At 42.7% G+C, this 25,230-nt stretch overlaps 2 protein-coding genes across 9 annotated transcripts in view; one reads left to right on the top strand and one right to left on the bottom strand.

The window, feature by feature from the left end:
* The window catches only part of LOC136440141 (matrix metalloproteinase-24-like), a 78,331-nt gene extending 58,902 nt beyond the window's left edge, over positions 1–19,429 (top strand). For all 6 annotated transcript variants that reach the window (XM_066436008.1, XM_066436032.1, XM_066436026.1 and 3 more), the window contains exons 3-10: positions 9,072–9,355; positions 14,716–14,794; positions 15,135–15,229; positions 15,651–15,766; positions 16,315–16,476; positions 16,821–17,168; positions 17,596–17,847; positions 18,433–19,429. In XM_066436008.1, the coding sequence (XP_066292105.1) occupies positions 9,072–9,355; positions 14,716–14,794; positions 15,135–15,229; positions 15,651–15,766; positions 16,315–16,476; positions 16,821–17,168; positions 17,596–17,847; positions 18,433–18,701 (1,605 nt within the window). In that variant the 3' untranslated portion in view covers positions 18,702–19,429. The remainder of the gene's footprint in view (positions 1–9,071; positions 9,356–14,715; positions 14,795–15,134; positions 15,230–15,650; positions 15,767–16,314; positions 16,477–16,820; positions 17,169–17,595; positions 17,848–18,432) is intronic.
* Positions 19,430–22,971: 3,542 nt separating this feature from the next.
* Positions 22,972–25,230, bottom strand: part of LOC136440121 (microtubule-associated protein futsch-like) — a 48,609-nt gene continuing 46,350 nt past the window's right edge. For all 3 annotated transcript variants that reach the window (XM_066435982.1, XM_066435965.1, XM_066435973.1), the window contains one exon: positions 22,972–24,846. In XM_066435982.1, coding sequence (XP_066292079.1) covers positions 24,808–24,846 — 39 coding nt within the window. In that variant the 3' untranslated portion in view covers positions 22,972–24,807. The remainder of the gene's footprint in view (positions 24,847–25,230) is intronic.

Genomic DNA, 25,230 nt, shown 5'->3' with positions numbered 1-25,230 from the left:
CCACCGGTCCACTTGTTCTGAAGAGACCACGGGTAAAGTTAGCCTCTACTAGACTAATTATGTAACTACGCCGGCTACAGGGGGAATATTGACCGGGAGAGTTTGGCCCCCATAATGTTTTATTTACAGGCGCAGTCTAGATCTTTTGGCCAGTTATTCCCGAATTCTATTATCCGTAGCCCCGTTGCAAGGCCTGGTGGAGGCTAGGCCGCTAGGGTAAAGCATCTAGGACAAGGTTATACACGTCTCAGATTTAGCCTTGTTGTAGCGTCAACAAACTAACGCGGGAGGGAAGTGTGTTTTGTTACACAGCGAGGCTGAATTGTCTTGTTTAGTTGGTGGAGGATTTGGACAGATATGCGTGGCAGAGCACTGAGGCAGCGTACAAGGTCGCAGTCACCCATTCTGGGAAAGAAACAACACGACCTTTTTTTGCTGACGGTGTGTGTTGAGGTGTAATGTTGGGCTAGGTATGGAGGGTATGAGATTACCTTTTTGATTAAATTGGACCAGGAATGATGGTAAGGGTGGAGGCGATGAAAGGGGATTCAGGGTAGCACTTCTTTTTGTGGTAATGACATTTGATGTTTTTGTGTGTGTGTGGAAGTAGGTACTCCTTACGCCAACAACGGTTGAAGTTTGTTTTCTATTTTCACCATTCGATGATTTTTTTACTAGTCACTCCCCGAAACAGATGGTTGTGCCAGGCGACCTTGTTCTTACAGTGGCCCGTGACATCCCGTTATCCATGTCCAAATCCCGCCCCTCCCTCCCCCGCGAGCAAGTGCGCCATTCCCGAAGGCCGTCCAGGAAACATGAAAATTCATAGGGTCGAACGATTTGGGCTAGTCCATTTTTAGAAATGAGGAAGGGAACTAGAAAACGTTTCTTAGCCCCCTCCCCCAAATTTTCAAATTTGAATACTTATTGCACAAAAGTCCTCTTACACCTTTCCCATTAGTTTGGTAATACTTGAATATTACAGCTAATTTTCGAATCGACACAAGACCTCAGAGTGATTTTTCACAAAGCTAATTTTTGTGTAGAAATTTGTGCAAAATGTAACAGACATTGCTGCTAAATGTCTCATTGTTGATGTCTGCTCTTCGAAGTGTGTTTATTTTCAAGAACACATGCTAAGCGAAAAGGTGATCCGTCGATTGTCAGACTTGTCTTTGTTTAACGTGACCTGTGCGACAACGTCTTTATGCATGAACGCCTTCATCTGATCTTATCTTGGAAGTCCCCTTTATGCATATATGCATCAAGATAAGAGCTGGCCTTCGTTAGCATAATTGGGAAACAAACGCTTCGACCTGTTGCAACTACACAAGCATACAGAGAGGGAGAGAGGGAGGGAGGGAGGGAGGGAGGGAGAGAGGGAGGGAGGGAGAGAGGGAGGGAGGGAGAGAGAGAGGGAGGGAGGAGAGAGAGGGAGGGAGGAGAGAGAGGGAGAGAGGGTGGGAGGGATTCCGGAGGGAGAGAGAGAGAAAGAGAGAGAGAGGGGAGGGAGAGGGATCAACGAGGTTCGCAGTTTGCGATTTGCACGAGAAAATTGGCAGACAAAAATGTAACAAGAATGGCAAAAAAAACTTGCAACAACATTCCACATTTTAACCCTACATGCACGATCGTGCAGGTTATTCTCAAAGCAGAGGTTTCGATCGGGGTGCTAGTAGTAGTGGCTGTGATTTCTAAATCCCCCCTCTCACTGGATCCGCGGCACGCAGGCGGCGTCGCTGCGTGCTAAACTGGATATGTGTTACCCTTGGCTTTATAATGGGAATATCATTCAAAACGTACACGTATGACCGAAAAGACAACAAAACACACAAAGCCATTTTTTTTCGATGAAATTCGTTGAGTGCTTTGTCCATTCGATCGGTCGCAGCGACGCCGCCAGCGTGCCGCCTGTCCAGTGAGAGGGGGGCTTAACGCTGCCCTCTTTACAGCATTGGGGTGTAAGTCTCGGTGTATTACTCCAGACGTTGCTATGATTAGTATGAATGATCCAGATAGTTTGGGTTCACGCGTACGTCTAAAGACTGTGATTTAGGCACACAGCCAAACAGGACATGCTTCTGCATTGTTATCGATACACAACCACCCCTCGTAAACAGTGTAAGAGCATGCCCCTGCACGCGTATACATGCAGATTTAGCCTGGGTGCCATCCCCCGTAGTTACCTACTAAGGCTCTACCAGCCTCCGCGGGTCGCTGGGAAAATAGTAGAAATTGGCCGAATAGAGTCAATTGTATGAAGGGAGTCGGCTACGGAGAGAGGGTCAAATATGCGCCTGCGAATGAAACCCTCCATGGCCAAAGTCCCCCGGCGAATGTTCTCCCTATAGCCGGCGCGGTTAGTCTGGTAGAGACTAGTAGTTACCACTAGCACTGGCTCTCCTTTTTCGCTTGCTTAAGCCCAGGTTACACATAGCCGAACATGGCTCCCGAACGCCAGCCGACTCAGGTCGGCTGAAGTTCGGGAGCAGTCTGACCAGTTTTTGGGCCACGCCTATCTTTGGCGCCGAACATGCGCCGAACATGCGCCGATCATCTCCTAACCAGCACACAAATTACTCCCGAATAGGCCCCGAATGCTTTCTAGCCTACTCCCAACCATCCCGACCTCTAGCCGCAGACTGCCGAATTTCTCCTGACTAATCCCCGACCGATTGCGGACCCTCTCACGAATTGAAATGGACATAATCATCGACTTTCAAAAGAGGGGTCATTTTCGGTTTTAATTAAAATAATCCATTCTATTATGTTGTTAAAATCACAGAGAGATCGAATTCGGATCATGGCTAGCTTTAATACTGCTTTTAGTGTTCTTCTTTCTTTTTGGTCGTGTGAAGGTCGGGGGTGATTCGCCCACGTTCCGATAGTAGTCACTTGGTTGAGAATTAGTCAGCAGAGATTTGTCTACGGCCTTGGGGTGAGTTATGGGTAGGTTGGAAACTAGTTGGGAGTAAGTCAGTAGTGTTTCTGGTGTGGTTAAGGTTCTAATTTTACTGCTGACTCAATCCCGAATACCAGCCGAGCACTAGCCGAGCACTAGCCGACCGCGCCGAACACCAGCCGACCCATTTCAGACCCTCCGACCAGAGCCGAATGTTTTGAAATTTTCAAAACATTCGGCTGGCGCAGCCGAACACCAGCCGACTCAGCCGAACGCCAGCCGACACAGCCGAACGCCAGCCGAGCTAGCTTCCGAATTACTCCCGAATCACTCCAACCATGGTCGGGGGAGAGTCGGGAGGCCATGTTCGGCTATGTGTAACCTGGGCTTAACCTAGGATGCCTAAGTATCCATAGTTACGAATTTTACGGATTTCATACGAGTTATACGGAATTCATACGTTCCTTACTAATAGTAAACCTCATATGGATTCTGTAAAATTCTTATGTTTCTTAGTATGTATCGTATGAATTCCGTAAAATTCGTACGTATTCCGTAAAACTAGTATGATTCCGTAAATTCGTCTAAATACTTATAAAAGGCACCCCTGTTACCAATGCTGAGCAATGGTAAGCAAGCGAATAGGGAGACCCAGCGCTAACTATGGAGGTTGGTGCCCAGGCAACTACTGTTTTGTGGAAAGCACTAAAGGAAATGGGTTTAAGACGGGGTTTAGGCAGTCAGGATCTTGAGGTTAAGACGGCTTACTTTTGTGATGCCTTCAGTTGTTTGGAGGCCTCACTTATATGGTAAAGTCGACCACACAAAGTCTAACCAAGGAGGTTTTATCTATATAAAACCTCCTTGGTCTAACAACGTAGTTCAGCGTTTCATGTGGTTGGTTCGGACCGAACTTGATACTTGTCCGAATACGATTCACACTTAAATTGTTATCATTTCTTTAGCTAGTTACTTAAGAAGTATATAAATGCCAGAATTGATGATGTTTTGGGGGTGATTTTTAAAAGTTGTAATAGTATCCTAGTATGTCGGAAAGGGAATTTGAAAACTGACAAGTCCTTATACATTTTCACGAGTAGAAACAAAATACAGTCATGATGTAGTCCTAGCTGGCGAAACAATACTAGTATTCAACATGACAAAACAAAATACAACATTGCTTTGGGCGGTGTTTTTATTTGCATATTTGAATCTTTATATTTCCATTAAGTGTGAATCGAAACTTTTAGGGAACAAAATTTAACACAGCTGCTCGCTTTATCTTCTTGTGCTCTTATATGTGTACGCATTACGTCATGATAAACTGAATGTCATGAATTCAAGGGCGGAATCTGGAAGCTAGTTTTACTCCCGATTCTTTCCAGATGTACCGGAAACATCGGCACTGTCATTGCCGCAACCCAGAGCATTTAAAAATCCCCAAATCTCACCATAATTGGCGGTAATGGAAGACCGTGTTGCAAGAAAGCCCCCGGGTCAAAACACCGACCAAATGTACACCGGGTGGGCTGGGGTACACGGGATAAGGGAGCAAAACTAGTGGAAAATCTTTAAGCTTCATGGATTATGCGTAAAATTTTGACGTTTTGTCCTCAAGCTTTGTTTTTAAGGATTTAGCGTCTTTTCCTCAGTTATTTTGCAGTGGCACACTGTCTGAATATATTCACACTTGTGCGAATATTCAAGTCCGTACGAGTTCCGTATTGGCATTTCTTAAGCTTAGGTTAAGTTTGTGGCCGAAGTAGTTATTTTTTTGGTTCGATAACCAGGCTGCAAAACGGTGGGTCAATGTAGAATACAGTCTTCCCGTAAACTTTACCTAACCCCCCCCCAAAAAAAATTGAAACGCAACTCATAAAGACTTGCATATATGCACAAATGTGAATTGACCCTTACCTGTTGTGTCAGGGTGGTCCGAAGTAGGCCAGCGACTTATATTTTTCTTAAGAACATTCTAGACAATGATACATTCTTTTTCTTATCTCGGCATATCACAAGAAGATAAAGACTAAGACACTGTCAAAGATAGAAATCATGATTTTGACCTACAGGGTCGCATGGTTTTCATACCATTCAAAACTGTCAAATTATTTGAATACTGAACAGCGGCATTACTTCGATCTGTGGCGCGGAAAAGCCGCCAAGATCCCTTGACATTGTCCGGTGACCAACCTGTTGAAAACATGGCTTACTGAAGGATACCTCACCACTTCTGACCTTTCTGTGAATAATCACGAGCCTATTGTTCAGATTTATCAACAACGATTTAGATAAAGCTTTCGACGGTATCAAGAAAATGGTGACTGAAATGTGACCAAAACTTTACTTCGAACAGTCTGTGTGAAGTTCAAGAGCCTAAAAAACAGTTTTTCAGACACGGATTTTTTAAACCTTCTTGGTGAAGCCAAATCATATTTGAGACGTAACGTTGGGTAACATAAATTCGGGATTTTTCCGATAATGGTTGACTGAAATCAATCTAGCAGAACAATAAACCATCCGTTTTTTCTATAATTCTGTCAGTATCATGTACTATCTTTGCACTAATCATATATATGGTAGATTTTGTCTCTAGTCGTGCTGACACCATAATATTTCAACTTGAAACTACCGTCCGCCGCACACACAATGACGGTGCTGTCGGACAGGGGGGCACATTAATTCGGGAGAGAAGATTCGTCTTGAATATCTTACCGCTAATCACATTTTATACAGCAGCTATTCGTTCCATCCTTGGCTTGAGGAGAGTGCTATGGATATAGACGTGTCCAAGTTAAAAAAGTACACGAAAAAACGGCCGTACCGCACACATCAGGCCAGTTCGGGTACAACCCGTGTGTTGAGTCGGTAGAACTTCACTCAAAGTCGGCCCATCGTCATCATCGGGCAACGTGTAACGTTACATTATTCATGGGAAGTTAGCTGGATGCCGTAGCAATGGTAATACTACTATGTCCATGTGTTCCTTGTTGTGTTAGGAGCAAACTTTGAGGAAAATATCTTCCTCAGTCCACTATTACACGCAGCATTTAGACAAAAAAGTGTTCCTCACAAACCTTTGTCGTCTGCTTGACAACAGGATTCTGGTTAACAATATGGCGGCGGGAAAATACACGTGCCGTAGGTTGTAGCAACAGAGAGGAGTTTTGATGATTGATCACACTTAGAATCCAGTTGCAGGTTAGCAAAAGAGATTGTAATAAGTTGTCTTGTAAATAATTGTGTTGAGCAGGAAGCGGATGTGACATTTTTCTTATAAACCAGCCGACAACCATGTTGTTTAATTCTCCCACGAAGTCCTCAGACTGTTCCAATAAGGGACGGAGAGTTTTTGACCTCGTCGCCTTATAATCCATGCTTATTGAAGCTTTTCAGACAGTGTTCTGAATACGTAAGTCTGGCAGGTTTGCATTTCTAGTGGTATTACTTATGTTGCATCTAGCACATATCCCTAAATACCCCGTTTTCGAAAAATCCCGAATTTAAGTACCCCGCGAATTTAGGTTACCCAACGTTAAATGTGATCGACTTTGTACACATCACAACAACAATATTTCATTACCATTACCAATCTACCTATACCTATATGTAATGTGGAAGACTGCACTCTCCAAGCAGAGGTTAGGCTCTTGCTTTTTTTGACGTCTTTTTAGACGTTTTTGTGGGGCTTTCTTTTTTGTAATTTTTTTCGGCCAGCCAACACGACAAAAAGGAAACCCTGACAGAATAAAAACCCTTGTAAAAACGCATTAAAAGACGTAAAAAAAAGCCGGAGCCGAACCTCCTCTTATAAAGCAAGAAAACTGCAGATGCCCTATAGACGTATATAGAAGCAAGGAGGTTAGATATCCTTTATAGAAGTGAGAGCTATGGTAGACAGACATAGGTCCCCGCTGTGATAACATGTGGTTCTATACAAGAACAGTTGTATCCTGTTGACCTCTACCGTGACCTCTACGCAGGGTGGTCTGTAGAGCTGCCTACTTAAAGGCACCACGGGAGTGAAGTTCTCCACCTTCTGTTCCAACTATCAACACAATTGTCGTGTTTTAACTGAGCGCTTTGTACACAGACTTCTTACGAACCTTCTGATCACAAAAAGACGGCGCACAGCGAGGTGTTCGTATCGGGAGGTCGGCACGATCAAAGGGAATGGAGTTTCAAGAGCTGATCCTAGTTGATAGTGGTTCTTACGCGATGTTCTTATGCTCCAATTTTAGCAGGGTATTACACAACGTGCGTGTGTTGTGTCTAGACTGGTTAACTGGCAGATTGTGAGGAAAGGACAAGCAAGAATGCAGAGATTGGTTGTTAGGGCGGGACAGGGGCTCGTTGACTGGAGGGGGTCAATTGCTACCGGAGTGTAGGGTTTAGGAAGAAAATTTGTCTAACGTGCACTCCACGTACTATATTTGAGATGAAAGTAAATCGTGAAGGATTTTAAGAAGATGCAGATTGATTGTCGCGCCATGTTTGAAACGTGACAATATCTCGCGTACATGTAGTCATAGGGACGACACAAAATTGACGAAAGGACAGCTTTTTTGTCATACGATAGTCTTCAGCGTTGTTCACAAGGCTGAACCGGTCAGAATGATGTGTAGCGATTCTGGGGCAAACAAAGGAGTACCGCTCATTAATCGGACGTTTTTGGCCGCAACTAGCAATTATGTCGTATGTACAATGTAGGTCACCTCAGGCGACGAACAGCTGACGAGAACACTTGCCCCCAGCAGTCTCCTGTCATCATGCGAGGCCCACCGCTTGGATATGTCTAAGACCCTCGCAAACTGGCCTGCGATCCATGCTGCTCGTTGCGTGGCGCTGGCGAGCCGTCAGCCAAACGACCAATCAAATTCTCTCCCTCCTAGTGTTAGAGGGAACGTTACCAGCCAATTACGTTGCCTCTTGACCGTTGACGGCGACGTGATTGGCTGATGACGGCTAGTCAGCGCCAACGCAGCGAGAAGGACGGATCGCAGGCCGGTGCGCCAGGGTCGTTACTTTGATATAGGCAAGCGGTGGGTTTGGCATGTGACATACAATTGCAATTGCAGAAAAAATATTTACAATGTTCAGTTTAGCAAACTGAAAGAATACAGGCTCTAAATTATGAATATCAATATATAAATATAACAGAATATCAATATAACAGAACAGCACTGGACATCTGGAACGAAAATCCACTTAGCCAGCGCCATCTTGATAACCTTGGCCAGCCCAAAGACCTTCTGGAGAGGATGTAGAAAGGCTTATTAAAGGGAAGTCGTTGAGAATATGACAAGATTGTTGGTGGTTCATCTTAATCCCTCAAGACCGCGGGCGTCGGTCTTCTCGGGGTCGTCTGGTTTAAGAGTTAATTGAAAATCTTTTCTCTGTCCTTGGGACGGACCTGATGGCTTAGAGCGACCAGTGCTTGTGTCTAGTGCAGGGATTTTGGTAATCGTTTTGTTTTGTTTGTCAATGTCTTTCCCTTACGATTTAGCTATACCCACGGTATAACTAACTAATCTTTAGAAAAATAAGGACGTTAACTTGAGTCCTTCTCACACAAATTCAGAGCTGTCCAAGGCCTCCCGACCTTCTCCAGACAGACCATGGTTGGGAGTTAGTCGTGTGCAAGGTCATCTGTGGTTGGGAGTTGGTCGGGGAGGTTGACTACGAGGCTTTACAAGTCGTCTATGTCAGCCGACTATGAATTATGAAGAAAAAAAATCAAAGTCGAGGGTTAGGATTAGGCTTGGGTTGGCATATTGTGCTTGTGAATGTCATTAAAGGAGAGAACTGGATCTGGAATACGATGGATTCCAGGCTATTCCCAAACCAGGGCCGACATTGGTTGGGGAGTGGTCGGGAGGAAAGTCGTAGGAAGGTCCTGAACATACGAAAGGGGCTTTAACAGGCGTAGATCACTGATGTCATTCACCCAAAATCTATGACAACATATAAACAGTTATTCAAGCAAGTGGATAAAATTTTGAAACTTTAATTTTATCTAGTTGCTTGAGTAACTGTTTTTTGGCGCATCCTACTATCTGGATGTCTAACCTTCATCAAGGTGACAACATATGTTTTATAGCACCTACGCAAACGCAAAGTTTAATTCACTCTTTGATGATTTTCCAAAACTCTCCCCTCACCACCTCAGGACTGGTTGACCCAGTACGGTTACATCGTGAATGACGGGACGCAGGCTGACGGCCCCACGGGCGGCGGCGCGGCGCTCCAGAGCTCCGAGAAGATCCGCCAGGCCATCCGCCTGATGCAGCGGTACGCCGGGCTCAACGAGACGGGCGTCATCGACGAGCCCACCAAGGAGAAGATGCACCAGCCGCGGTGTGGCTTGCCGGACGTCAGCGGCCAGAACAGGAGGCTGAGGAAGAAGAGATACAACATTCAGGGCAACTGGGACAAAACGGATCTAACCTACAAGTAAGTACTAGTAGCAGTAGGACAAGTAAGTACTTATAGCAGTAGGACAAGTAAGTACTAATAGCAGTACGTTGATGAAAGTTAGACAGCGTGGCGCACTAGTAGCAGTAGGACAAGTGAGTACTAGTAGTGCAAGTAAGTACTAGTAACAGTAGTACTAGTCAAGACAACAAAACACACAAAACATAACTAAATTATCCATAAGCATAATCGGCGTATATCTATTGATCACTGTGCGTATATCTATTGATCAGGTTTATTTTCGGTCCCGCAAGCAGCCCGCCCGGGTCCCGGTTTGGAAATGTGGCCGTAGCAATAAGCCGGAACACTGGCCCTATTAGAGAATGGTTACCAGACGATGTCGCTCCTCCGAGGCGAAATCATTTGCTCTTAATTAAGCTGTTCGTCCCTGTCCTTATTGTCTATACAGACGCCAACCTTGGTCATTCCGCCCCGAACACTATTTAAGGTTGTCAAAACATGTCTGTGTCGCTGCTCGGGGCAGGAGAACAATCACACAAGAGACACACCTGTGATTATTCCCTAAGTGTCCATGATTATCTGTCGTGCCATCCTCGTTTGCTAGGACCCAGGCGTCAGGTCTAATGGTATACCCTTATGCTCATAGGAAGTCGAACGCTAAATATAGTCAAACCTGTACGACTGACCACCTATACATAAGGACCACATGCAAATTGTAAAAGTATGGCTGAAAAGACAACAATACGCACAAACTGACAAAGCGTAAAACGATTTGTTTGTTATCTATGAAATTACATGTAGTTGAGCGCTCTGTTAAATTTCAGGTCGCAGAGAGCGCGCGGCCAGAGCGCCGTTCTAGTGTAAGGGGGGTATAAAAGACGTTTAAAACCTAACCTCTGCTTGGAGACTTATCTCATACATGATGAGGTGACCTTGCTCGTCTCCTGGCCTCTGTCCAGAACACGATCCCGGCAAAGATAAGGTGACACATTCAGGGGATTATAGGTCTGCGTAGAACGAGAACAGTTCTTATCTGCACACGGGATCGGTCGGAAAGTTCAGATGATACACGGGAGAGTTTGGATCTGTTCACGGGATCGTCTGGAATGTTATAAGCATTACACAAATTTGGATCTGTTCATGGGGTCGTCCAAAATGTTACAGTTTGGATCTGTTCACGGGATCGTCCAAAATGTTACAGTTTGAATCTGTTCACGGGATCGCCCGAAAAAGTATTACTGTTTGGATCAGCTCATGTGATCGCCTGGAATGTTATGTATCACACAGAACAGTTTGGATCTGTTCACGGGATCACCCTAAAAATCCCTATGGTTTGGATCTGTTCACGGGATCACCCAAAAAATTCCTATGGTTTGGATCTGTTCACGGGATCACCCTAAAATTCCTATGGTTTGGATCTGTTCGCGGGATCACTCTAACAATCCCTATGGGTTGGATCTGTTCACGGGATCACTCTTAAAAACCCCTATGGTTTGGATCTGTTCACGGGATCACCCTAAAAATGCCTATGGTTCGGATCTGTTCAAGATGATCACGGGATCGCACGTAAAATCATTACAATTTTGATCTGTTCACGGGATCTTCCGGACTACAAAACTGTATTACACAGAACAGTTTGGATCTGTTTACGGGATCGTCCGAAAAAATCATTCCAATTTGGATATGTACGTGTTGACTTGATCGCACTAAAAATCATTACACCGAACAGTCTGGAAAAACTTCAACCAGGTGTTAAACTAGTTCATACGACTAGTTAATCCTGGAACTACACCTAGGGGATGCTCTGAGACTGAAAAAGAAGCTGACCGAAGGAACGGATCTAATCTTTGTTTGTTTGACTCCTTTTGATGATTTCTTAGATGTTGATGTTTGGAAGAGGCTCATTATGGAAGTGTCGACATATCTGTCTTCGACCAGGTCAGTTAATCGTATGTTTGGTCAGGTTGAATTTCAGGAAATGCATTTTATCCCTGCAAAAGCTAACAACAGAAGACGATATACAAATGTTCAGACATACATGAAATCGTTGCCTTATTTGTCTATTGTAGGGCAGTTAGGTTGAACCACGTGTTTAGATAACGTTATGGGTGATTTTCTGCCCTGGCTAAAAACAGCGAAACATTGGATGCCTACAATCCCTTTGACTGATTGGGCAAATTCTGCCGTCGTGTGTAACTCGTACACTTGGCGATGTTTTACGACATAATTATAACATTAGACAGTCCATCCGACAGGTAGCCTGGATATCGGCCTGGTTAGGATCACGTCCACTGCAGCAGTCGTAACCTACAAGTTGCGGACGTATGTGTAGCCTAACCATGGTGGTATCCAGGCTAGCTAAATGGCCGACAACACCATGACCTCGTCTCGACAGATTTTGTACATTTCTGGTAAGTTTGGCCAATTCTGTCATGCAAGCAAATCATTGTTCATTGCTTGCATGACAAGATTGGACAAGTTACGCAGAGAAATTAGATTTGAACTACAACAAAAGCGTGCCAATAACTAGATTGCATTAGGCCATTTTCAATGTTTAAAAAAATAACACTTACTTTTTCGTACTTTTGATTACGGTGAACCAATGAATTCCATTCCCTTGGCCCTGCCGAGACCCACAGAAAGCAATCATCCCTATAGGGTATCATCTGTTGCTTCCCCTAGCCCTCCGGGACGACATCCCCCTATATTTATCTTTCCCCAGACGTATAAACACAAACAATGGCACCGGAAAGTTAAGCAAACTTTCCTCCCTTGTATATAAACCTTACGGGGTAAGGACCCTCTCCCAAGATCTCCCATGATTAGGTGTTCCTATATCCGTGCGTTGAATACAAGGCTTCAACATTAGCAGAACACAAACAGAGGCTTTGCCTTTTCGAGCGTCTCGTTTTCCAAACGATAAGATCTCCCGGATGTAAAGACGGAAAATCCTTGACAGAAGAGATTTCCCGCCAAATTTCCTTCTGCCGTTGTGACAGAAAAATCAGCCTCTGTTTGCAAACATGTGCTCAAACACTTATGATTCCCAACTGAATTTCAGGAAATGGAATCTATTCCTGTAAAAACTCACTACAGAAGACGATACAAATGTTTAGACGTAATCGTAATCTTATCTGTGTATTAGAGGGCGCCGACAACCGTTCACACTGGCCAGAAGTGTTACCCAAATATTTCTATTATCAGAGTGAGTGTTCTGTTGTCGGTCAGGCGACACCACGGAGACAGTCCGATTCTGGATGGCTACTCTGGGCCAGACTGGGGATCGGACCGTCAGCCAGTTCCTTCGGCGGCCAAAGGCAGTATTAAAGCCCGCCGATCTAAATCTCAACGGACGGTGGATTTTAAGGACAGGGAACTATATGTTTTCTATGCCATAATGGTCTGATTGGGTGACCTGAAAACACAGTTGTATGGACAAACTATCACTCTAGCTAGACAATGTATATGATTAACGTATCAAAATAACAACAATCTTTATTGACACAACAACGACTTTCGCAAGGCCTTCTATTCGCAAGGTCTTCCGTTCAATGTACATTTTGATTAGATATCTTAAATGAAATGCGTTTCACATATTGTCCGTCATATGTAACATAGGACTCGAACAAGGAAGTTCCATGTTTGATTTGATAGAACCTCCTAGATCGGAAAGACTCATTTCGAATGTATGGTGGGCGGGACATGAAAACAACAATTATGTAGGACAAAAAGGAAACGAAAGAACGTGACAAACTAGCACAGAGCAATGTCGCCAGCACTCGTATTGTGCCCCGTCCTACTCTCCAAGCAGAGGTTGGTGGGGAAGATTGTGACCGTTTTATCATATGCCCCGTTTTTTGTCCGCTCTCCCCACCAACGAGGCATATGATAAAACGGTCACAATCTTCCCCATCAACCTCTGCTTGGCCATGGAGAGTACCCCGTCCATATTCGTTTCACGATCGTTACCGATCATTACCGACTATTACCGACGACCTCCGTCACTGCAAACTGCCCCGCCGAGGGACAACGACGTAATCGATGATTGACAGTCTTCCTAATTTGGCATGAAGGTACAATGCTGCGCCAATCAAATGTGATTAACTCATAATTGCTCGTGTCAGTCTGGGCCTTTGTCCCGCAGAGCATGAGAGCTCCATTAATGTCATGACCCTTCGCTAAACAAACCGTCCGCCATTTTGGACACAAACAATTATCTGACACCAGACGACAGTGACTCCAAGGTTGTACTAACATTGCCACGTACCATTAGATAAGAAAGCAATGATATGCAGATGTCTGCCGTATTATCATCCATTTACCGGGTATTCTATCTCTGTCACCCCTTCATCTTTTGTCATCACGCTATCTATTCACGTCGGCAAGCCATTTCCCTTCGAAGGTCGAACGGTTTTACTTGTCGCTGAACGCAATTTAGTACGACCTTCTGATGTGTCCATTTCTAAATGTGTGTTGTAGCCAACATCCGTTGATAATTAATTTTCATTGGTTAGGTGTCAAGATAAGCTTTACCCATGTATGTAATGAAAAAGTAAAATCCATTGGTGATTTGGCTAATATTTCTGGCCATTGGCAATTGTAAAGGTCGTCTTTGATTTTTATAATGGTTTTGTAATTTAAAAACTAAGAATCTTGTGTCTATTTTAGTCATTTAGCTTTCAATTGTGGCTTTGGTTATACTCTGATTATTTTCAGCAAGAACATCTAGCTGTCCGCCTTTCCTAAGTCGTTATAGGGCCATGGTCACAGACAGGAATTGAGATATACGTTTCCAATTTTAGGTTGAGACGCGGAGACCTCGCCTCCGGCTTTATTTACATCTGTCAATCTTCCTACAAGGGCCCCATTGTGCGTTATTGTGTTGTTTGTTTGTTTGTTTGTTTGTTTGTTTTACTGAGAAAAGAATCGGTCGTGTTGCAGTAGGTAGGAGTTGTCATCGTGTAAGCAAGCCCAAGAAACGAACTGCAAAATCATTTTCACCATACGGCTGAATTTCACCTGCATCATGAAGCATAAAACACGCTCTATGCGCGCTGACTAGCGGATGTTGTTGGAATAACATAGGGTAAACTTGCATTGCTGACGATCACTAGGCAATACCAGCCTCCGCGGGTCGCTGGGAAAATAGTAGAAATTGGCCAAAATAGAGTCAATTGTACGAAGGGAGTCGGCTACGGAGATAGGGTCCAATATTGCAATGTTAGTTGTTACCCTCTATGGCCAAAGTCCCCCGGCAAATGTTCTCCCTATAGCCGGCGAGGTTAGTCCGGTAGAGACTAACGATCACGCCGAAGGTTGTTAATTGAAAGGCAAAGGCAGTATGGTTGTATTAAGGTATGCATTTCTCTTCTCCTCAGATTTGTAAGTTACGGAGACCCAACAGTCCTCAGTCTGAGTGAAAGCGACATCCGCTACGCCGTCGAGCGTGCTTTCGCCGTGAGTAGTTCTATATTTTCATGATCAGTCTTCAATGTTTTCACCCGTCTTTTTATCCATACTTCAATTTAACATGTTATACTGTGTGCTTTAAATCGAAATTCTGGTCCTCATTCGCTTATTACTTATTGGCATTCTCCTTGCAATCCCAAAAGGAAGGGTTGTGTATGATATTCTGAGTCTAAAGAGATGATATAGAGTTTATAATAATGATAATAATAATAACAATGATAACAATAACAATAACAAAAATAGTAATGATGATGACGATGATAATGATGATAATAATGATAATAATGATGATAATTATAGATGATATCATACCCCCTTCGTCTGGCAGGTTTGGAGCGAAGTCGCCCCTCTGACGTTTACCGAGATGTGGTACGGCGACGCCGACATCAACATAGACTTCAGACGTTTCTATCACGGAGACAAGTAAGTTTGAGATCTATATGTGCAAACATCTAACATCAGATATGAAGGACCAACACTATTTCTGTATTTATTTCATCTCATCTCAAGACAGCTGGGTTTACCAAGAGGGCCTAGTATAGTATGCAGGACAAGACATGTTACATTCAGTCAGATGTATACAAAAATGGACGGCATTCAGTAGAACAAAATCGTTGTTCAATGGCTTATCCGTTCCAAGGTCAAAATTAATAAAGGTCGAGGATTTTAAACTAGATATTTATTACACTAACTAGAAGGTTTGTAATGCTTAGAAATCTAGTTTTAACTAGAAAAAAAGTTAAAACTTTGTCAAACATATGAATGCCAAACGGACATTGATGATTAACGTTATACTGTTGAAAGAAACAACAACACACGTCTGATTGGTTATTGTTCTCCTCAGTTTCCCGTTCGACGGCGCGGGTGGCGTGTTGGCGCATGCGTTCTTCCCTGGCGAAGGCATCGGTGGCGATACCCACTTTGACGAGGACGAACCGTGGTCTGTGGGCACTGGCACCGGTAAGAGAGCGGTTACATCAATCAATCAATCAATCAACCAACCAATCAATCAATCAACCAATCAATCGATCGATCGATCAATGTGCAATCAAAGTAATCTATTGTCTATATGTCTATCTTCAATTTTTATACATTGTATTAGGAGGATTATAACGTAAAATAATACATATGGCTGTAATGTCACATGGCTGTAATGTAACAAAAAGATGTTCAAACACTCAACGAACCACAAGTAATAATATAAATACTTAACACGAAAACCATACCGGAACAGTACCAAGGGATGCCGCTAGGGGACCCAAAATCGTCATTGACGTTCATCTTCTCTCACATACTGTATATAATCAAAATCCAGCCATAGATTCTTGAGTTATGCTGGCCAAAGTAGGTCGGAAACACTCAGAGACACACGGACTCACCAAAACAGATTCCCAGAAAATGATAGAAGAGTGTCTTTTAACGTTAATATAGAATTTGATATACACACTAAAGGAATTATGTTTTTAAAAATGATCTTTGATGTAACAACGTCATACTTGTTCTTACAGGTGTGGACATTTTTGTCACTGCTTCGCACGAGTTCGGGCATGCGCTCGGGCTTCACCACTCCTCGTCCCCAGGGTCCCTCATGTCTCCATACTACAACTACTACGACATGAACACGTTCACTCTGCCTGACGACGACAGACAAGGGATTCAAACACTGTACGGTGAGTCAAAGGTCTAATGAAGCTCCTGTACGTGTAACAGTGAATCCATGGTAGTTTCAAACCGTTCCGCTAGGTGTCAGTCTTGAACGGTGCATAGTGCAGTTTGCGAAAAGGTTCCAGGCATCGACTGTTGTATTGACATACTGGATTTCTTTTGGTTCGAATTCTTGGAATCATCAGTTGGACTGCGATAGGAAGACAATGACGACTAATAAAAGATACAAAATTGTATTATATTGCATAAAAAATACTAGTATCATACATAAGATAATCATATTCAACGTAGATTGCCCTAAATGAATTTTTTTAAGCAAGATTGTTTAACACGTGTGTTCAACCAACAGGCAGAAGACACTATCGTAATAACCCTGACTCCGACGAGGCCCCGCGGACCAGCATCCCGGAGAACCCGACCCCTCCCATCGTTATCACCGAGAACCCCAACATCATTCCCGGGGCCAACCCGCCCATCTCCCCGCAGCAGTGCCAGCCCGTGTTCGATGCCATCGCCGACCTCCGCGGGGAGCTCTTCTTCTTCCACAACGAGTATTTCTGGAGAAAGAGGGCCGGGGACGGTGACATGAGCGGCCCCTGGCGGATCCACTCCTTCTGGGAGGGCATTCCGGATGACGTCAGGAAGATCGACGCGGTGTATGAGAGACTCACAGACGGGAGAATATTCTTCTTCGCAGGTAGGGTTTAGTCACATTTCAATTTCGCGATTGTTTTAGAATTAGACCCATAGACATATTGAACACATACACTTGAAAACTACTACTTCTACTACCGCCAGTACTACAATTGCTACTGCTACTACTACTACTACTATAACTACTAGTACTACTACTCCTACTACTTCTGCCGTAGGTACTACCTCTACTACCACTACTACAACTGATACTACACTACTTCTACTACTAGTTCTACTACAGTAACCCTAAACCAACTACTTTGCTAGCTCTACTAGTTCTACTACTACTACTACTGATTCTACTTCTACTGCTACTACAACTAATACTACTTCTTATGCTACTTCTACTTCTACTATTACATCATCGATTGGTCAGTACTGATCATAGTTAAATGGAAGATTAATATCGCACACACTCTGTTCTCTAGGTCCCAGATATTGGATCTTCGAGGACAGATACGCTCAGGACAGGACGTACTACCTCCGGGACATTGGTCTTCCTGACGACGGGATCGACGCCGCCCTACAATGGCGGCGGAACGGGAAAATCTACTTCTTCAAAGACGACATCTACTGGAGATTCAAAGACGACGCGATGGATTATGGGTACCCGAAAGACATCAGTAAATGGACGGGAGTACCCGCGTACATCGATGCAGTGTTCCAAGCCAGATCCCTGGGTAAGGAAGTCACTGCATTTATAACCCTCCCAATAAGCTAGTTCGTAGTGCGAATGTGTTGTACGATGCATTGAGGGTGACAGGTCAAAGTCAGGGTCCCTCAACTTTGACATAGTACCCACAAAGCATCCCACTGCACATGCGCACGTCAAACCATGAACTGGCTTATAGCAGGTAGCAATGTTAGTAATGTTCGTATTTTCAGGCCCTTGAAGTACCTAGTGGCACATAGGACAGCAATGTACTTACCGTTTCATTAACAGGGTATGGTTCACCTGGCATTTTACTACGGTACTGCAGCGGGCTGCGTATGAATTTGTGTTTGTAGAAAACCTAATTTTCAGATGCTGTGGATGTATGGTTCGGCATGATATTTGGTAGATATCTAGGGGTCGAGAAAAGGAAGGTCAAGTTCGAATATGAGTACTTTAAAAAGTTTGAGGTCAACTTCTCTGCAAGTGCCAGGTTCATGTTCAGTGAATAGGTCTTGGGGCAGGGAGTAAGTTGTGTAATTTTGGGCCCCCTAGCGGCTTGTTTTTACTGAGTTTTAATTTGACTGAATTTATCTCACCTCTATTTTACCAGACGGGACGTATTTTGTCAAGGACGACCTTTATTGGAAATTCAACGACGGTGTCATCGAGGTGGAGTACGGCTACCCTCGGGACTTCGCGCTGGACTTCCTCGGCTGCACCCCGCGATTCATCCCGAACAGAAACGACGTCAACGTCATCTCGCCCATCCTCGGGAACCAGATGGGGAACTCTACGGCGGCGTGGACAGTCTCGGCGCCGAACACCCTCACCCTGACCACCCTAGTCTCCCTAAGTGTCATGTCCTACTGGAGAACATGAGGAGTACTGTACATGTCTTATTTAGTCCAAGTTGTAGATACTCTGAATCTAGGGAAATATGTATGCGTGTTTCCGTCATGTTAATATGTGTTTATGCAGATGTTTGTGCGTCAAAATACATTCCAACAGGGGCAAGGTATAATACACTGTAACTGCAAAGTAAATGCGATGAAAACAAGAACGAAAATAACGACTTAAGTTTCGTGTCACTCGACTAAAATTGATTACCCAACCCGTACTAAGAGTACCGAAGAAATCTTCACGATAGAAATTAGTCCGGTGTTTCCGACCCTATAGTTTGCCTTATAAGTTTAGATCAAGATATGGATTTCATGGTATATGCATCTTCACTATTATCGTAAAGTTTTGTTTTTATTTTTGTTCTAAAAACGTAGGAGAAGGTTATTCGTTATCGACTCTAGCGTAACCTTATGTCACTATATTAAATGTTTTGAAAAAAATGATGTTGAGGACTTGTATTGGTTTTTGAAACGTGCAGTAGATCTGCGAATATTGTATTTTTCATATCATTGTTACGTCAGAATGGTGGATGTACAGTATCCAATGTTATTGGTATACCAATTAGTCGTCACTAAACCAACGTTTATGGACTCAGTAATCTTTTTGGAGTGATTAGGAATACCTTGTCACATTGTCACGAATTCGCTTTCATTGCAGTAAACAATCGTCCGTTTGTTCAATAAATTGTATTCTTTGACCACGTTAAAGATGTCAGTTTCTTTTTCGTGTGACTGATTTTGAATAGTCTAGTTAAAGTAGTCTAGGCCTTCAGGAATACAAATCTCGAATATTATATTATGTTAGGTCATTCAGTATATTTCATCAATCTGAATTATATAAAAGTAACTAGGTATACCAGAACGTTGCGTAATAAGCACTGAATCAAAATCTCTTGTCACTTCAAATCAACTGTTACTGTATATCGGATCCAGCCTTGTGTTTTGGGTACTCATGAACATGATTTATCCAACTCGCTCTCGGTGTCAGGACCACAAGCGAAAGAGACAGCGGAGGTAGTTTGAACATTTGTAAGGACTTCTAAGACAAACCTCGGCTTGGCGAGTTTGCCCTCTAATGCTACGGTCACATTTGCACAGATTTGTCCCGGTGGACTGCTGGGTACCGGGAGGGTTCCTGTTGGTGTTCGCACGATTACTGGATTACGGTGTCTGCTTGCCAGGAAGACAAAGGTCAAGGTCAGTTTTGGGCCTCCTGGTATGTGACCTTAGTACTACAGAAGATCTTCCGTTTTTTTAGATCTTTTGACCTGGATGTGCTATGGACTTGATGTTTTGGTGACAAATAGCTTGTAATGTAAAAAAGAAGTGGTGTAGGTTTGGGCCCCCTAACAGCTTGCTCTGGAACTGCAGGGGCTTTTTTTTGCCAAAATCTTCTATGAAGAATAACTTAAGAAAAGAACGACGGATTTCCAGGATGTTAAGTATGCAGTCAGTTTAAACAGTGGTGCAAATTATGCAGATTGGGATCTAATTTGGGTCGATAATTTGATTATAATATAACTCGGAAATTACAGATCAGCTTTGATCCAGAACCCACTGATATCGTTAACTTGGTCGAGGATGCAACTCATTGAGCAGTCTGACGGTTATTTATCGCAATCAAAGCGAATTCGTGACAACGAACTAACCAAGTCTAACGTGACAATGGCTAATATGGACAGCGGTACCGGCTTGTACCTGAATAAACTCTAAAAATAACGTGTTTTCACGATCGTGCATTCTTATTTTGTACGAAGGTTTTGTCAATCTCTCGAACACAGATGTTCGGCGTACTTGGGGAGTCAGAATCCACCGGGAGGCAATTGGAATTCCTGCCCTTTGTTAGAACGAAAATAATCAGTTTTTTTTTAACGCTAGGAGACTGCCACTAGAGGGGTGTACTTGGGAAGGTTGTTATTACATTTCAGAATGTCGTGAGCAAGGTTACTGTGGGACAAAGATCACGTTTTTATTGGAAACAGCAATTCTTTGTGTAACTGGGACCAAACCACCTTCCATACAGATAGTAGAAATTGGGAAAATGGCAGATACAAATCATTACAAGATTGGAATATCTAACTGTGTAGGCAGTTCAGTATTGAACCACAAAACTTTAGCCCATCTATGGTTACATATTTGAAAAAAAAAATTTACTATACAAATCATGACAAGATTGAAATATCTAACTGTGTGGCTTGATAGACGGTTCAGAATTGAACCACAAAGCTTTATACCACCTGTGGTTACAGGTGCGTAAGGAAGCGAGTCATGCCACGCGCTTCAGAACGTCATCAGTGCCTCATATATGGAAATACAAAAATTCGTTTTTTTTTTTTTTACATTAATACAAGTCATTACAAGATTGAAATGTCTAACTGTGTAGCTTCAAGATGATAGACAGTTCAGAATTGAACCACAAAGCTTTAGCCCGCCTATGGTTACAGGTGCGTAAGGAGTCGAGTCATGCCACGCACTCCGGAACGTCAAACAGTGATTGACGTCGACATGCAGACAATCTCTTTGCGTTTCCAGACAAAGGGAATAGATTAGATTCCTCCCCCTGCGGTAAATAACTGAGATAGGTGCACGGCAAAGTGGGTGGGTGCGCGTAAGAGTTTTTTTGACCACATTTTCAAAAGAGAGAAAATTTGGGATTCTTTCATGTGAAGAAACGATGAAAAATATCTGCACGTTTGCAAATTTTGCCTATTGTATCAAACACTACATACAGCTAGCGACCATACAACGTATATACGACGGAGACGTCATTAAAATGACATGTATATGATGCAATTACAAACGTGATCCGGGAAGCGTTTTAGTTTATGTACAGTTTTTAGAACATGTGTACTGGCTTGTATAAAGTACAGATGCCAATGCTTTATGGTTTATTAATGACAAATATTATGGACGTTTCAAGAGTAACACAACCGTGTGTGGATATAACGTTAAAAGTCCACTATCTGCACTTAAACAGCAAGTTTTTTTTGGTTACACGGGAATCAATGGAGGTACCACCTTCATGGTGCACGCACGTGGAAGACCCTAAGGCTGCAGCAACTGGCGCAGACAATCTCTTTAAGCGGAACAAAAAAACATGAAAGTGAAAAATATTCCCAATTTCCTTTGGTTGGATGTGGCGGCTAATCAGTCTAGACTTTAATAGTGATACGTGACAATCCTTGCCATGAGTTGTTTTTGCTACGTCCAGATTCAAGGCGATGTTTTTTTTGTCGAACGAGCGAAAAACCTTTAAAGAAACTGCAATCGGTGTCAAATCAGATTTTGAACATTTCTGAAGAAAAGAAAAAGAGAGAGAAAGTAAAATAATGAGTGCCCTTTGTCGATTATTTTTGTCGCGATGAAATATTGCTTTATGTATAACCTCCCGATCAACTAACATTACCTCAATTGAATCTAAATTGCAGCCGTTTAAGCTACATTGTCGAACGGCAGGGTGTAGAAATTAGCAATAGTACGAAATAGAAACGTATTAATATATATTATCTTCTTGATAGACGACCCTTTTAAATTAAGTTAGCATCACTCCAATTTCCAAGCAGATGTATAGGGTTTGTACGTTTCCCCTGCGTGTTAAAGGCACCCAGAGCATTTCATGAGGCTTGAAAACTGGAAATACTCTAGTTGCTGTTATCTTTATGAAATTGACATTTAGTGCCACTGTTTACCACATCTGTGTGTGGATTTCTTATCAAAAGTGCTCAAAAGCGGCACAAAAATAAGCTACATGGTGATAATTTAGTTTCATGCGCCTAGTGTAAACAAACCGATACCATAACCCCGCCCAACTCCGTCAAAACGTAGAAATGCAAAATTAAAACATACAGATGCAAATACTTGACGGACATGCAGTCACTCTCTCATTGGTCGAACCGCTAATTGTGATTGACTGTCAGGATCAGTCTATTACGGATTGGATTTTCTATCAGTTATCACCACACAACGACATCGTATCTTTGATCTTTTCATGTCGATATGTAATGGTGTAGTGTTACTGAAACTCACTATGTGTAGGAATGACTAGAAATTTGAGTTTTTTATTCAAGTTTCAAACCTCATAAAATGCTCTGGGTGCCTTTAATGTCTTTCAAATAACAGGTTGTGTCATATTGGACGCTTTTATTTCGAAACGCCAAACATCTGCTTGAAGATAATTCTATGCCCATCCCCAAAAAAAATTAAAGCAAGTTAGAAATTTTTGACGCACAAATGCAACAAAACGGCAACAATTAAAATACGCACGTTTTATTCACGTACCAATAAAACATTCACTTACAGAAACGTGTTACACGCGGATATTGTATAACAAAGCTTTTAAACATACACAAAATATTGACTGCTCATATTAATCTTTTCACACATTCAAATAAGTTATCTTTAATATTGATATTAGTTTCTATTATTGCCTGTGTATCAAATACCATGGCAATGAAAAATATAGAAAGCTACTCAGTACCCTTAAAACTCGTACAAACGCCTCTCGGGGTTGAAATAACATCTTCTGTTTCGAAAAGGCAGGGCGGTGATATGGCAGAATCTTGATATTTCATGATGCGTCATTATAGAGGCAAGAATCACACTTTTCGTTCACAGCAAAAGTCAACACCTGTTTTTACACAGTTTTTGTCGTCACGACTCTAGACTCCTGTACTCTTAACCTTTACTCATACACTATCAACGTCCGGATGCAGCTGGTACAGCTTCTCCTTAAGAGTTGTCTTAAGGGCTAGCTGTGGAACTGGGCAAAGATGAAATCGTTACTGAAATGTTAATGTCCTCCTTAAGAGGTGTCGAAAAAGTACTTCAGCCGAAAGATTCAAGCGGTTTTCTGATAATTGGAAACGTTTGAAGAAGGCCATTGCTCATTAGGGTTAAATGCGTTTTCTTGAAACCAATCAATCAATGAAACAATCTACGCTTGCGTGTAAGGCACATCTTTCCGAGACCTTCTCGTGGTATCTGTCTCAAGACATGACACTCTTTGACACCTACAATGCCAGTCCTGAGAAAATATGGCATCACAGTTGTATAACCATGCTTACATTGTGGCAAGTTCCTCTGGCGCAGGCTTAATAGTAAACATTCCCTTTGTATGGCGTTGACAAAAGATGGCACCTCTTAACCCAACACTAGCCTTGATCAGCAAAAAATACCAAATTCATCAACATCTACTACACCAAAAAGCCTTCCGTCTTCGACGGTATTGCCAAAATCACTTAAAAACGATATAATTTCACGTTGACGACGTCAACTTGTAATGAACAGTTGATATCACTTTCTCTAACTCTAACGTCTATGTAAGAGAATTTTCAAATATTCAACAAAGTACATCCCTGGCTACATGATATAATCACACATCATCAACCACAACAATAAAATCTTTCTAACATTAACAATAATTAATTAATGATGCTAAGCTTTATCGTACCGTAAGTCATAAAACGTCACCCGTGGGTTTACAAAGTTGCCCACGCTCAGTTCAGTAGCAGAGCAGGTAACGGTGGACGTCTCGCGTCAAATCACGTTCTCGCGAGAATTCAAATCACGTTCAAACTCTCGCGAGATTTCAAACGCACTGCCAAACTTACCAGGCAAGAGCAAACGGCAGGAAAAAAAATTAACGGTAAGCAGATGGCAATGGCAAGTTACGGCTTGCAAGAACAAACGCCCGCCGATACAATAACACAACAACAACTCCAACCTTTTGTTCTGATGAAGAATTGACTTGCCAAGAAATGGTTGAGTCTGCCTGGTCCAGATTGGATGCGTGTGCTCCATAATACAAACTGCAGATGGGACTAATGATAACAGAACCTAAACGAATTAATACAATACTCGTAACGTTAGAACTACGGATCAACTATAAGTCTTGTGGACCAGACGTCTACAGACATTTATGGTCGATAAGACAGCGTTCAAGCTAAAAGAAAACAACTAAGTCTCTAATCCAAGGAACACCTCACATGACAACCCGTCAATCAGCCTTTCCGTTATCGTCGATGTGACGTCAGCATTTCTTGTGCGGTCATGTCAGCATTTCTTGTGGACATTCCCATGAGCCTTTGTCACAGGCAGTCTTCGCTGTGCTTCTCCCATGCTTGCACCTGCAAAGACATAGAATAAACATAACATATTCAGTAAGATCAGGGAACGTTCAATGAAAATAACTCTTGTATTCCCTATTTTTCATTCATTATTTTCCTTCGTTTTGTCCTTCATCTTTCTTTTTCGGACGATTTAGAAAAAAAAGAAGTCAAGTAAGGCAAAATCAATAAATGTTGGAAGGGAGGTAAAACCTTTTAACCGTCTTCGAACTTTGAACAGATGTTCTTTTCGCTGTCTATTTATGCCAACATGTTTAAGCAGAACACATCGTCTTGAGAGAACTTAAGAAGGTAAGTTGATGCAGAAAGTCTAGTCTTTTCGGCCAGCAACAGGACAGGGTTAGAAATAGTGACCGGTTTAAGCTTGCCTAGATGTGTTGAACA

Source organism: Branchiostoma lanceolatum, chromosome 1 (genome assembly GCF_035083965.1).
Source record: "Branchiostoma lanceolatum isolate klBraLanc5 chromosome 1, klBraLanc5.hap2, whole genome shotgun sequence".
Lineage (NCBI taxonomy): Eukaryota > Metazoa > Chordata > Leptocardii > Amphioxiformes > Branchiostomatidae > Branchiostoma > Branchiostoma lanceolatum.
This window is presented reverse-complemented; position numbering and strand designations above follow the sequence as displayed.